This window comes from Argopecten irradians, chromosome 8 (genome assembly GCF_041381155.1).
Source record: "Argopecten irradians isolate NY chromosome 8, Ai_NY, whole genome shotgun sequence".
In the NCBI taxonomy this organism is placed as follows: domain Eukaryota; kingdom Metazoa; phylum Mollusca; class Bivalvia; order Pectinida; family Pectinidae; genus Argopecten; species Argopecten irradians.
In genome coordinates, this window is record NC_091141.1 from 17,878,618 (window position 1) to 17,894,614 (window position 15,997).

The 15,997-nt window shown below is 35.4% G+C and overlaps 1 protein-coding gene across 1 annotated transcript; it reads right to left on the bottom strand.

The window, feature by feature from the left end:
• Positions 1–30: 30 nt before the first annotated feature.
• On the bottom strand, positions 31–13,362 carry LOC138329557 (sulfotransferase 1A1-like). Its single transcript, XM_069276632.1, has 6 exons — positions 13,169–13,362; positions 6,745–6,950; positions 6,124–6,459; positions 5,093–5,196; positions 4,673–4,859; positions 31–4,574 (listed from the first exon to the last, which is right to left on the bottom strand). Exons 2-6 carry the CDS (start codon positions 6,941–6,943, stop codon positions 4,462–4,464), a joined length of 939 nt encoding a protein of 312 aa, XP_069132733.1. The 5' UTR covers positions 6,944–6,950; positions 13,169–13,362; the 3' UTR covers positions 31–4,461.
• Positions 13,363–15,997: the final 2,635 nt, after the last annotated feature.

Below are 15,997 nucleotides of genomic sequence, written 5' to 3' on the forward strand. Positions count from 1 at the left end.
ATTGGCATACATGTATGTTCAATTTTATTACAATAAGTATTTAAGTAAAGATAATGATAGAATTTTGAGGTTAAATATACGTGAAAGATAATGAACATCCGATGTGTGCTATTTTTGATTTTGATAACTTAGAAGATTGGATTACTCTGATGCTGAGTCATGTATTGGTAGTTAATTAAATGGCAACAACTTACGTCACTGGAAGCGATATAATACACACACAAAAAAAAGAGAAAAAAAACCCGCCCGCTTCAAGATAAAAGTCTGCTGAAATTATAACATAATAGCAATATATCTTCTAAATCTATCGTGCGTTAAAGACTGCATATTGTTGGAGAATCTTCGAAGTTATTATAAGATATCTTCAAAGTAGCTCAGATAAAGCAAACACCTCGTTACATTTTTTTCGACAACGCGGTTATCGGTCACATTTTTTTTCATCCAAGCAATTTTGGATTGTAAATAGCTAAGGTTTACATTCACAAAGCTGTCCCTTTCATAATGTGTAATATATTACTAATAAAAATGAAAATTTCATTCAATATATCTGTTATTAGAGTAACATAGACGGTGTTTAATTGAAAATTGGGAGAAATATATCGGCCAAACTTATAACTTTGCGGGTAACACATTGAAAAGATCTAGAAATGCTGATAACTACTTTGTCTAAGCACTAATGCAATTTCAGTGGATAAACCACCAATATACGTTTTATTCAATTCATATGATCTTGAAAGACGACTTTTTAGCCAACAATATGGACTGACAAATTGAAGGGATGTGTCTTTTCTTATGTAGGATTCCATCTGTTTCAGTTAATACTATCATATTTCGTGATCAGTCAGAAATGGAAGACAGGAAACCATCTTGAATTTCAATAGTAGTTAAGAAGATTTTTACTGCTGCAGAAAGTGCCAGGGACCTATTTTAAATATCATATGCAGATAGCTTGCTGATGGTCAGCATACATGATTCTGATAGTCGGACTTACTGCTATAGTTCAACTTTCACAAGTATACTACCCTTAGAACTAAGTTATTCATATTTCATTTTGGGTCTGATTTATTAACAAGATGGCCAAGTAGCAGCCATCTTTGTTTTAAATGTTTTGATAATGGAATAATATCGATCAATCAGGAATACAGTTGTATAAATCTTTTGTTCTTTCAATTAGAATCTAAGAGTTGGCAGTTTGAGGTTTGGGTCTTCTTAATCAAAATGTTCTCAGGAAAAGAAATAATTAAGGGATGGAAAAATGGTGAGCAATGTCATTTCTGCCACAGGGTGTGTGATAGGTAATGATATGGACCCAGGTTCACAAATATTCCTGTTTAAAGAATCCCTTTACTTTAAAGTCTTCATAGGAAATCATTACAGATTTTAAGGAATGCTCCTTTACTTAAGATTTTCCCCTGAACTCATGTAAAGCTTTCCTATGGGAAATTTTATGTAAAGGAATGCTCGTGAAACTGGGCCCAGCTTTGTTTGTATAGAGTCTAGTCAACAGTCTGAAGAGAGATAACTCTGGTATCTAATCTATCGTATAGTGAAACACCTGGAGAATTTCGGAAATTTGAACCACTTCTTGAGCTTAAAACACGATGATCACATTTTGTTAACATATATCTGTTTTATTGACACATTTCGGGGATGTAATTCATCAATACTCATGTATACTGTAAAAAACATCACAGTGGATATCATTTCGAATTTTGTCTGTTAATTCTGTGTATTTACATATCCTGCCTGTCTTAACAATGGATTTTTTGTTCATTTTACAATTGGATTTTAATGCCAAAGTCACGATACTAAACATGTAATAGTCAGACGTTTTTAAGTACAATGTAAATCACTGACGTTACATGGGAAGTAGTATCCCTAGCAGACAATCTACTCCGTCTAAATATTACATCATAAGGACATTATACTTTCCTTTTTATTTGGTTCTTTCATTTCGGACCTAGCATTATCCAAAACTTGCACCCTAAGGCCATTGAAAAGACACATCTTTCATTCTAATGACACTGGGTTTAAATAAACCCTTGATCCAAAACTACATATTTTTCTTTATTATCTTATCTATATTTTGACCTCATCTTACAGTACCCTTTGGGTGCCGAACTCTCAATCAAAACGGGACATTTCCTTTACTCACACTTAATCTGTATTTCAAATGTCGAGCCCTCGATCCGAAGATAAACCTTTCTCTTTACTGTAACTCTTCATCCCATACTTCACAGAGATATCCAATGGTTGCTAGGGAAAGAATCTTTTAACACATAACGACGTTTCTGTGGTGATGGCGCGATGAAAATCCTTCAAAACGACTAAAATGCAATCATTTTTCTAAGTATGGGAGAAAACTAATCAAACAGGGATGTGCCAAGTGGACAGGGATATCACAACCCACGTGTAAGGGTTTTGATGTCAACACTTCAAAAACATGTTGACTAGCCAAAGTCTTGAGCTCCGGTTGAGATATAGATCCCTGTCCACTTGGCATACACATGGTGTGAGATTCCATTAATCTAAACGTTTGTTCAGACACTTTGCAGATGACATCCTACTATTAAAAACCATACACAGCACACAAGACGCACATAAAATAGAAGAAGATCTAGACGGAGCGGATAGATGGAAGAAAGATTGGTTAATGTCCTTCGGTCCAGACAAGTGCAACGGCATTACCAACAAACGCAGAAAAACTAATTTCACATGGGAACTCATCAACCACAAATTACATCTTGCAAATATCAAGGCATCGCATTACAAAATAACTTGCGATGGGACACATGTATCAACAACATCACTACAAATTATAATAGGGCACTAGGATTCTTCGGAGGTAATTTTTAGATACACACACAACATGCATTAAGAACATGCGTAAAAATATATACTCAAACCCCAACTGGAGTATGGAACCCTCACCACACAAAATATATTTTGTTATTTAACAAAATACACAACGCAGAGCAGCACACTATACCCAACCAGCCGATACCATATTCAACAAAAGTTCAGTAGCAGACAGGAAGAAAACCTCACCTGGACCTCCCTTCAAACACGCAGAACAAGGAAGCGATCAGTATTGCTCTACAAGATCACAACCACAATCGGCCACCAAACACTCATTTTATCCTCACACAATTATTAAACAATGGAGTGATATATCAATTACTTTTAGAGAAATAGCGATAACAAACTTCGACTTCCAACATGGCTACCTATACTCCATCTTGTTTTACGATCAGTCCAAAATATAATGTACAGATATAGCTACCAAGAGAACTAAACATGAAAATTGAGAAAGAATCCATTCATTACGGTCTGTGCAATGGCGATAACAAGAATTTGTTTACGGACGAAGGGATTGATCATGACTAAAGGCAATTTGTATAGCACATCTGTCAATATTCCTTTAAGAATTCCTTAACTTAAAATCATCCATAGGAAAGCTAAAACAGAATTTAAAGAAGATTCCTTAACATCATACCATTTCGTTAACTTCTGTAATGCTTTCCTATATGGTAAAATACAATTTAAGGAATACCTTAATGTTAAGGAATATTTATGAAACTGGGCTCAGGGTTAAAAGGACTCTGGTTAGATTTCAATAATAAGACATAGGAAAACAAGTTATGTGATATAAACAGCATGTTTTTTTCTGCGTGATATATTAAAAATTAACTTGAATATTCTATGTTTTTCAGAGGCGGTTTTGGGTACACTTAGATTGTTGTGATATAGCACCATTACATAAGAAATATAATCAAGTGATCCTTGTAATGAAACAAACTAAAAATGATCTCTTAAAAATTCCAGATTCATCTTAGGCCCTTTTCTCTCTCTATGAAATCATAACGCCATTATCTCTGCTAATCAGAAGCGACGCTACAAACGGTGTTTCCATTTTTTCCCAGTATGGACTGGTATAGTATATTTCTAATTTAATGGAAATGCCCGTTACCAACAAAATTGAATTATACAAGTAAAGGCAAATTATATTACATATATATATCAATTAAATTACTTCCTACGTGATAAAATATAGGGACTGTGGGACCGTGGTGTCCCCATATATTACTACAAGCCCTCCATCTCTGGGTCATACATAGTCTTTAATCAGTGATCATTTCATATAAGCTTTTTAAGCGTTTTCTTAGAGCTGCATGTATATTCATTTACCTCCATCCACCCCTTTCAATTCCCGCAATGTCTGTATATCTGCATGAGCTGCAAAATTATATCTCCAGCGCCTTCGACTGATAATATGTACATATAAATATATACATTTTTTTTCGTTCTAGGTCTTTCCTTGATATGATACCATTACTAACGTTTTTGATTCTGTTTATATTCTTTTAATAATTGCCATTTTTTCCCAAAAGACAATGTATGCCTTATTTCACCAACCGGTACCTTATCAAATATTGGCATGCGACATGTTTTGAGTCTTATTCATAATTCATATGTATATTTCAGATCGCTGCCTTTAAACTCTCGCTCCAGCATCTCGTCGAACATTTCATTTTGTGCCACAGTGAACCAGTTTTTCCAGTCTCCTGTTGTACCTATGTAGAAAAATAAAAATAAAACGAAAGTAAAAAAAAAAACCTCCAAAGTCAATAGAGCTTGATACAACACCAAACAAAACAAGAGAATATGATACCTTTTCTGAATATGAAGTTTGTTTTATCCTTTGATAATAGCGGTAGAATGTCCTCTCCTTTTTTGCCCGAAGTTGTGGCGTCGGCAAGATTTTTAAATGAACATTTATCGGCGATTCCCTGTATAGTTTCAGAGGATAAGTCTTTGTCCAAAAAGGCTGCTAATCGTGTGATTTCTGCAACTGGGTGCTGAAATTAACATTTTGCATTAAGATTTTGAGATATACATTAAGTAAGTTAATAAAAAATAATTATTGTTTTCGGTTAAGTGTGTATTTAATGTCTCAATATGTAAATATTTTGCTTTTGCTATAACTTTAATAGACAAATATAAATTATTTATAAATGGTACCTATTTCAAGCATAAATGATTTATAAATGATACCTCTTTTTTTAAAATATAAATGTTTTATAAATGGTACCTTTTTCAAGTCTTCGTAGAATACGCTATGTACATTTGTTACTGTCTTTGCCTTTTCCGCCTTTTCCCATGCAAGCTCGTATTTGACAACACCATCATAGAAATCTAAAACACATATATCAAGATAGACATGAGGTAGAACTAAAAAACAAAGATATATTTATTTTCATAATGTGACAAAATTGCTTTATTTTTATTTTAATTAATATCGGTGATAATTGATAATAATTTAGTAATTAATTGATATTGGAAATTAATGGAGTGTATTTGATATTTGAATTGGTGTTGGTAAATTTACTTCTATCGTGTACTCATATATATTATTCCTAGTGTACTAGCTAGAGTTCGTGTGAGGAGAGAGAAGATATAATTATAATAATCGGAAGGGAATATAAATTGACCACTTTTAGGTTGTTTGTAATTGGACATCGACAGTATAGATTGTCCATGTTTAGATTGTATCTAAATGGACACTGGTAGACATCAGTCTCATTAGTGTGGATAATGGTTGACAGCTGATCATTGAGATGAACTTTCAATCTGTCTTATAGTTCAGTAGAATGTCAAGTTAATCACTTAAATGTTAAAATTGTTTATTGAGAAGCAGATTTCACGAGTTTCAGTGGAGAGCGATAACACAAATGTTCTACTAGTGGTCAATTATTGCAACGATTATGTTCGTGTTTTTCTATCTGTTCTCAAGTGGTTTTAGGATATTAGTTAGCCTGATTTTAGAGTTTTAGGGAGATTAGAATAGACTCTCGAGGTGAAAGGATCGGCCACGTGAGCGAGAGGGGGCTGTGTGTCTGGGCGAGGGCGAGGACATTAGTGGTCATGTTGTTAACACAGCGACTTTATGTGAATACTATGGAAGATAATACTGCTATATGATCAAACCAAAGTCATCTGTTGGGAATGGAAGTACGAAATTAATTCAATAAGTTTCTACTCATTTGTTTCGATCATTTTTCATTTCAAAATTCTTAGAGTTACATTTAATGTATATCTCTAAATTGTTTTATTCTAACTCACTGTGCCTGTTTTCACACATATCATGTATGAAGTCACTCCAGGTCCCTGGGAAGTCATCTGAGCCTCCTGTTACCGGATCGTTCTTTGCGTGGTTGTAGAATGATACCATCACATCTTTAGGGTTTCTCGACACATGAATTATTTTATACCCATTCTCTACGTGTTTCTTTGGAATGAGACGAAGAGGCAGGTGTGTGTTGATGAAACGTATGGAAGGCATGTCCTTTAATTTATCCAGGTCGGCATTTTCTAGCATGGCATTTATCTTATGTCCAGTGGCGTATTTGGCTTCGCCCTGTAGGATCATGGAGGTGATCTCGTGTACCCAATGGGTGCCTTTGATGAAAGAGCGAAACTAAATGATTTCATATTATGTTATACCTGTATTCTGTTATTTCAAATATTAGTTTGTATATAGTGTTGTTTATCAGAGGCTATGCGTTAAATCAATATAAACGAATTATAGACTTTTGCAGTTGTAACCGTTTTATAATTCTATTAACCTTTGAACCCGGTGATGTAATGATAAGCTGGCTACACTTATCTTATCCTAAGTTGACTGATTACAGCTATAATTATTTGTCATTCTAATATTAGGTCAACATATTCAGAGCAGCTTACCTGCTTTTGCATATGTACAGAGTAGTATATCGGATTCCTTGGAGTCAAAGTTCCTTATCGCCTCCATATGTTTCTCTGCATTAGCCATTAAAGGAGGGAATTTCGGTAGCATACATCCATCATATATTGGGTGTTTCTGACTCCGTATAGCAGCCAATGCCTTCTCTCTTTCCTCAGGACTGAGTTTTAATAGATCCATCTTACCCCTGTAAAATATATCCGTATCGATAAGCAATAACACACAATCTGGTTATAAAGTGGAGCGGTTAAGGTAGATTTTTTGGCAAAATCGTTCAAAATTTGAAGAAAGCATGAAACTTTGCATATGATCTCTTTAGGTCATAAGGTTTCAGGAAAAAAATGGACCCCAAAAAATCTCGGCCTCTGGCGGCCGCCATCTTGGTTTTCAAAATAGCCGCCAAAAACACCTTCTGCGACCCATATCTCGCGTTCTATACCAGCTAGGCCCAAACTTTAAACGTCTACACCCATATTAATGACACTTAGGAACATATTGGTAGTGTTCAACTTCATGAAGAAGGACCGCCATTTTGTATTTCAAGATGGCCGCCAACTCTGCGAGCTATATCTGTATATAATACATCTAATTGCTAAGCTTACTTTACACAAATTAACACAGGCAAATATAGTGAAAGTATTTATGTTTTTGTAGTGTTTGATACTTAAATAATTTTATTCCTATTTTAACTTCAAAATGACCGCCATTTTAAAATCCAAGATGGCAGTTTGAATTAAATTTGTCTCCGTATTTCACAGTGTAAGAGAAGCTAAAAGTTAAAATGTTGACACAAATGAGATGCTTTGAATGATCTTGGAATAAATCCTTGAATTGCAACTCTACATGCGTCATCAGATGATTATCTTTCATGTGCTTGGAGTCCTCAACTGCAACATCTGCAAGTCAACAATTATTGGCCAAATCACTCCCCATCTGTGGATATCTCCCAGCTCTCATCTTGCCGCTTCTACTGCGATCAGTCGGGCGCCTTCTCTCCTGTTTTGAAAGTACATCTACAGCTGATTTCTTGTCACTGCCTATTACTTCCAATGTTTTAAATAGCTTTTAAGTTGAAGATGCAGGAAACAGAAACACCAATTCCTACATTCTAGGGTATTGATATCTTCTACCAACCCTTTATACTTCGGCTTCTTACTTTGGAATCCCTTCTCACAGGGTAACTCCGATGGAACTGTCAAGTTATCCATAACCGCTTGAGAACATCTAGACAAAGAGTTCACCTTATGGTATCTAAGAACACAATATACCTTATTTCTCATTTGTATGAATGAATTCCTTCTTCAGATAATGAAGACATCTGTCATCCCTCTTTACCATTAAAAAATTGACGAAAGTATTGTATTTTAATGGCTACGTCTTCTTAAATCTTTTCAAGATGTGTGCCAATCTACTTAGCACCTTCTCAGGACGACCGCTATTACTTCCTTTAAGGAGCTGGGGCTGTAGAACGCGTAAGAATTATTGTGGTACAATCATCAGCTGCACTACCTTTTGCCACATGTCAACCTGAAATAAAGCCGGGAAGTTTCCAGATGACAATATCAATAAGTTAGTTTTCAGTCTATGTGGTTCCCAATCTTGTTAATGCTCTCTATCATCTTCACAGTTTGCACTTAGTTTTAATGACCATATATACTTTCTCTTTGAAGACTAACAGTTCTCCTGTACTCCATGGCTGCTTTTTATTTTCACCAAGTCCTTGGTTCCATATGCATGTTTTACTGACGGTGGCTATACTGCACTGCTAATATCGCGCTTCATCTCTGTTCTTAATTCAACACCATCATCTGTCTTACGTTCGCCATATTTATCTCCTAAGCCTGCAATGGAATCAGAAGTTCTAGCTCGGAGGCACAGCTAACATTTGTAGAAAAAAGGACTTGTTTTGGGTTAATTTCTAGGGCCACTACAGTCAAATTGATAAACTTACCACAAAAGGGTCATGTCAGACCAGGTAGACATCCAAGCTTTAGCGGCAAAACCTTTCTATGAACTTACTCGAAGTCCTTCCTTAAGTGGAGTGTCCTGATGTTGTTGGAGTCGTTCAGGATTGCATCAAACCAATTTTCCTGGAATTTTATCTGATTACTGTAGAGGGAATGTCTTCCCCTGAATCCATATAAGATTTCCTGAGACGGAGTTGACGGCCAGACATGAACGTGGTTATACAATATGAGTGCGGTCATCTCATCCATGAAACCTCCTTTGGTAGACGAATCCCAAATGATATCCTGGACTTTAGTACCTCTGTTTGCAGGTCTGTTATAAAGTTGAATCTCCATCACGCAAAGTATCTCGGATGCCTGCCAAAGTGATTTCGTTTAGATATTTTATGATAATTCCCTTATGGTGGTCAGAGATAGTTATGTGGTATCCTCCATATGCATTAAATAAACATCTCCAGTTCTGAACGTAGACGTACTACATACACGTAGACGGACTCGTATACGACAGTTATCAGGGGGCGTCTCAAAAATTAAGCACACCATTATGTTATAGTAACCATGTGAAGCTGATATGTATTTGACCAAGTTTTGGGGTCTAGAAAGCGGGAACATCTCATTCTTGATACAAAGGTGTATAACTGTTTTATTCATATATATAAAAATTATAACAAATTCTCATATCCCTGTGTGTACATGCTTCACCTACCCGCACTCTTCTTATACAATATCAAGCAAATCAAATTAGCTCTCGGCAGAGCTTCGGATGATTTTGCATGTGCATGGGTGCATTAGGCGATTTCTTGGGTGGGACTTTATTTTTTTTATTCATCTAAAGCAAATTCCTAACGTATTATCAAAAACAAAAATTTTCCCTGCTCCAATACTTTAACACAAATCATTATCAGCAACATCATCGTTCTTTATTCCTCAAAAGTTGAGAATTGGGGGGGGGGGGAGATATATTCCTTGGATATATACTATATCAGACTTATTTAAATTGAAAATTCGGATCATATTGCAGTTAGCGATAACATCGTGCGGATACATGCACAATACTATACATGCTAGTCAATAACGCTCATGTCACACCATCATGTAAGATTTCTGTTGACTTTTTGAGAAGATATGCGCGATCCTTTGTAAATTCAGCCGACAGTTCATCATATTCAAATTCCAAATCAGAAAATTTGTGCTTTGAATATTATCTGAAGCAAAAGTTCTTCGGAAAGGTTAGACATAATTACATATGGCTGGATACCATAATCATCAATCACTTTCGTCATAAAAGTATCTCTAAGTAGAAATGTTCTTGTACAGCTTGTTAAAAGTGTCTTATAATATCATATAGTGGCTTATCACATGAATTACATACAATGCGTTGTTCTAAAGGAACACAGGTAATTATTTTGCAGATATATATAACATATTTTCGGAGATAGACGCAAATTACTCCGAGATGTCGCGATAGCAGGGCGTTATATGTTAACTCTGACAGATACTGTGATACGTCACAGTTTTGTTAAATGAAAAATGCATGTTGCATCTCCAATTAATAATATCAGCTTATTTTATCACTAGTGAAACGACTACATTTCGTTAGGTATATGTGTTTTAACCTTTGATACGACCCCGAATACGCGTCCGTGTAAGAGTACATCTACGCTAAGAACTGGAGATGTCTGGTAGTTGCAGTCATAATAAACCAGTTTCTTTTATAAGGTTTGAGCACATCTTGCATTTGTAGACAGTGTAAGGTATACCAATAGGACATTGTGCTTATGAAGTGAAGATCTCCATCAGGATAGATTATTTCCATTTACATGATATAGCTCTTGTATGAATGTTCTTTGCAGACTGACAAATATTGCTATCGTGTAAAATTTGATTCTAGAACTAGGCACGAAAAAGGTTGTGAGGCGTGTTTTCCTCGCACCCACAAGCTACATCAAAGGCTGCGCCGCCGGATATCAAAGGAAAATCAGTCATCACCCAACGTCACAGTCCGTGCACAAAGACAAAAGCTCCTGCGCCGTACTTGCCCAAAACCAGAAACAAATATACATATATGTTTCTGCCAAAACCCAGTGTGACTTATCCACCTCATATACGTCCTTGTCACAACCAATCGAAAAATTATCAAGTTAGGTGAAATCAAGGAACAGAATATCAATCTAATACAAACTAATCAAGATAAAGAGACAGAAACGTCTAAATCACAGAACGAAGCCATGTATACAAGGTGGGTAGACAAGCTTTACAAATTGGAAATTGATAAAAATTAACACATGAACTTATGTCGTATAATTTCATTTATTTCAAGATTAATCCTCTTCAGCTGATAGATTTTGCATCATAACGTACAGCCTGGTATTTTCTTCGATCTTCTTCTCTGGTCTTACGATATCTGAAACAAGAACCTCGGACAGCATTTAATTAGTATCAACACTTTCACATCAGTACAAACAGTAATTCATACATGTATTTTACCGCTCGTATCGGAACTCTCCTGAAAAAGGTTGAAAAATGCATGTTTCGCCAGGTAGCAAGAATGACGAGAGTAAAGCAAGTAACTGTATATTTGGAGAAAAATAAAGTAGTATTTTTTTGCATGCATGACGTAAACATAAATATCACAGGGGTAGTCTACAAAATTGGATAGCTTAGCCCGTTCCACAAACCTAATGTTTACCTGTGCAAGCCGTGTGTACTCGGCCGTCACGGCTCGGCGCGCCCGCTCGATAATTAACAACGTCAGTCAGAAAATCTGTTAATCTTCGCGCAGAAAGTATTAATATAACCGACGAAACATTTAATTCTATCGCCGAATGTGTTAATTTCACTGTCGCATCGGAAAAGTTTGACCCCGACTATGTAGCATTAGATAGCCGTGCACGTAAACAAAGGTGGGTACTTGTAACTGATAGCCTCTGATGGTTTGTTAGTCGGCCGTCACGGCGCCGACAGCCGACAGAAAAATACTTAATTTAACGGCAGAATACTTAATTTTTCTGATCGAATTGGAATTCTAAGGAAAAGTCCTAATATTAAGGGTTAACACTGAATAAAAAAGCACATATGTTAATTCTGCCGAAACTTGTTAAAAATTAAGTATTCTGCCGTTATTCTAACAAGTTTCGGCAAGATTAATACATTTTGGGTTACCAGTGCAAGCTGCTGTAGACTGAAAGAGTTAAATGTCCACTATCTTTCCGAAATGATGAAATGGTTAAACGTTTTCTTATGACCGCAGTGAAGGTCAATCATGGTGTGTTTATATGTACGACGTCGGGAATCATATGTGACCCGCTTCATGGAAATTAACGTTGGCATTTAATTTAATAAATCTATTCAGATTGGTTCAGAGAATAATGATATGTCTAATATTCATAGAAGTTAATATAATCTGGGACTCAAGATTTTACATAATGTTTCCGAAATTATCAGCCATTTAAGTACTGACGGACATATTGAATTTCATATTGGAGGCCATTTTGAAATTCAAATAATAATCAAATTACTTTGTATCAAACGCTACAAAATATAAATACTTGCTGTGTTTGCAGTTTTTTTTTATTTACTTAAAGTCAGCTTAGCCTATTGTTATATTATCATATACAGATATAGATAAATGTAAAAAAATGGCGGCCATCTTGAAATACAATATGGCGGTCTTTCAACATTAAGTTTAACGCTACCAGAATGATCCTAAATGATAATAATTATACTTATCATTACTATGGGTGTAGACTTTTAAACGGACACAACTTAAATTTATGCGGCAATGTTGGATATCAAAATGGCGGTCATTTTGAAATTAAAATAATAATCAAATTATTTATGCATCAAACACTACTAAATATAAACACTCTCTCTTTATTGGCAGGTGTTTATTTGCTTAAAGTTAGCTTAGCCAACTGGATGTATGTTATACAGATATAGCTCGCAAAGTTGGCGGCCATCTTGAAATACAAAATGGCGGTCCTTCTTCATGAAGTTTAATACTATCAGAATGTTCCTAAGCATCAAAAATATGGGTGTAGACGTTTAGAGTTTTGGTCTAGCTGGTATAGAACGTAAGATATGGGTCGCAGAAGGTGGTTTTTGGGGTCCATTTTTTCCCTGAAACGTTTCATGCTTTCTTCAAAATTTGAAAGATTTTAGTGCTAGCCGCTCCACTATATACTATATTGATAACACAAGTCTATTACATAACGTGAATAAATGTATCCCGTTAGCAAATGAAGGTACAATACGTAATTTCCTATTGAAGGCCGAGTAACTATTCAACTTCCAAAAATCGTAAATAAAACTTAAAAAAGGGACTTCCAGGAATTTCATTATTGATGTGTTGATATATATTGTCCTCTCGATATTATGACGCTGTAGTATAGTGCAGTAAGGTCATGAGAGATGTGTACAGCATGTTTGACATACGTACCTGTGTCGGGTAGTCTTCTCCGTGAAATGTCGTCTAATTCAAACTGTATCGGAGAGGTTATTTATACTGTACCACTATATCTGTATAAAATGTAATTGGACGATAACACGTCCAATAATAACATCTGTGTCAGTAACAAGTTCACATTGAGGCGCATGTAGACAACTCCTCTGTCCGTCTAGTTCCAAATTCTCACCCGTTTTACACAAAATCGATAAAGAGGGATAATAGGGTAGAGTTGACAAAGTAAATACTATTGCCTCGTCAGTTTATGTACATGTGTGTGGGTAAGCTAGGGGTCTAACTGTTGGTTGAATGATTGGGCTAAGTCATTAAAAACGTCCTCACATTTATAAAATGTATTGCGTGTGTGAATATCATAAATGAATCTAGTTTCTGCTCTTGCGCAGCACTCAGCATATCGGAAGTGGGGCGACTGGTTCACACGTTGTTAGTATAACGTGAACGGATGGGGTGTGTTGCTTTGAGTCTTCGGCAGCATGCAAAGGGTATGAGCTCCACTACACTAATAGTAGCCTAGTGTTATCGCACTGAAGCTTATTGACAAAGTCACCAAACAGGAACGAAACAGGAACAGGAAGTCGGTTAGTGAGACATTTTTTCTTTGTATGGTTAGTAGACCATTTTCGATTAGTGAGACAATTTGTACTGGTTAGTGAGAACATCTTTTCTTTGTACTGGTTAGTGAGAACATCTTTTCTTTGTACTGGTTAGTGAGAACATCTTTTCTTTGTACTGGTTAGTGAGAACATATTTTCTTTGTACTGGTTAGTGAGAACATCTTTTCTTTGTACTGGTTAGTGAGAACATCTTTTCTTTGTACTGGTTAGTGAGAACATCTTTTCTTTGTACTGGTTAGTGAGAACATCTTTTCTTTGTACTGGTTAGTGAGAACATCTTTTCTTTGTACTGGTTAGTGAGAACATCTTTTCTTTGTACTGGTTAGTGATAACATCTTTTCTTTGTACTGGTTAGTGAGACCATATTTTCTTTGTACTGGTTAGTGATAACATCTTTTCTTTGTACTGGTTAGTGATAACATCTTTTCTTTGTACTGGTAAGTGATAACATCTTTTCTTTGTACTGGTTAGTGAGAACATCTTTTCTTTGTACTGGTTAGTGATAACATCTTTTCTTTGTACTGGTAAGTGATAACATCTTTTCTTTGTACTGGTTAGTGATAACATCTTTTCTTTGTACTGGTTAGTGATAACATCTTTTCTTTGTACTGGTTAGTGAGACCATCTTTTCTTTGTACTGGTTAGTGATAACATCTTTTCTTTGTACTGGTTAGTGAGAACATCTTTTCTTTGTACTGGTTAGTGAGAACATCTTTTCTTTGTACTGGTAAGTGATAACATCTTTTCTTTGTACTGGTTAGTGAGACCATCTTTTCTTTGTACTGGTTAGTGAGACCATCTTTTCTTTGTACTGGTTAGTGAGACCATATTTTCTTTGTACTGGTTAGTGAGAACATCTTTTCTTTGTACTGGTAAGTGATAACATCTTTTCTTTGTACTGGTTAGTGAGACCATCTTTTCTTTGTACTGGTTAGTGAGACCATCTTTTCTTTGTACTGGTTAGTGAGACCATCTTTTCTTTGTACTGGTTAGTGAGACCATCTTTTCTTTGTACTGTTTACTATACTGCTATACAATATCTGCTGCAATAAAAGTTTTGTTATTATTATACTTGTCAAAATGCTTTTATTATAAGTAGATTTACCTCGGTTTTAGTAAAACATAGAGAAATAAAGAAAATGATACATTTCCAGAAAAATCCATTTTGACAGCTCATTCAGATTAACTGTACTGATTGTGTTCATCCTATTTGATAACCGTTGAGACCCTGATAAAGGACGCACACCTGTATCACTCCGCATAGATACACGTGTCATCATGTCTGGACACTCCCAAAGATAGGGCTCGGATATAAAAGTAGGAATTGTTATCCGACAGATACGTATACTTATACATATAAATAATATTCCCCACAGCTCATAAAATGATACAATGGTATGTAATTAATTCGCACTAATGCTAAAATACATATTTTTCAGAAACAGAAATTCTTTGATTATACTAGGATTGGAAGTTCAAGAAAAGTATGCGTTTTTATCACTCGTCCAAACTGTGACAACACTTTTTTTTAGGTCAAAGGTCAAATTTTGTTTAATATTCATAAAATTAAAGCTGATGAGTTATCACAGTTTGAAAATGATTTGGTGTCCAAAAGGTCGACTACAAAGGTCATTCTTACTAAAAATAGATTAATTTGGCAAAAATTGGTTTAAAGACGATGACATTAAAGGAATTGATGGATTTTCATGAAACTTTAAACAATTGTTGCTTATGAGCACACACAGCGTATCTTAGATCTAAAGGTCAACTACAAAGGTCACAGTTACAACACATAAACTACGATAATGAAATAGCATGTGGCGGGACCGGCAGGAGGCATGATAGCTTCAGCAATACCCTCAGAACGACGTTCTATGTTATAAAAAGATTTGTCAATTTTGCTAACTGGTAGAGATTAGTCCGTCGACATACCTGTCGTATTTCTTGTGTGCCTGTATGTATTTGTTCGTTTGTTGTTACATTTAATTTCTTCTGACGAAATATTGACTGCGGACATCCTGTGTCAAAAGAAACTCCCCAGGAGCACATATTTTTACTTCTAAAGGATCTATATATTTTTACATTTGATGGACCTTATTTCATAAAATTTAATTAATATGTTTTTTTATTTCCTACATTATAACGAAGAGTAAAATGAACATTTTCGAGATAGCACGAATATCCAAAG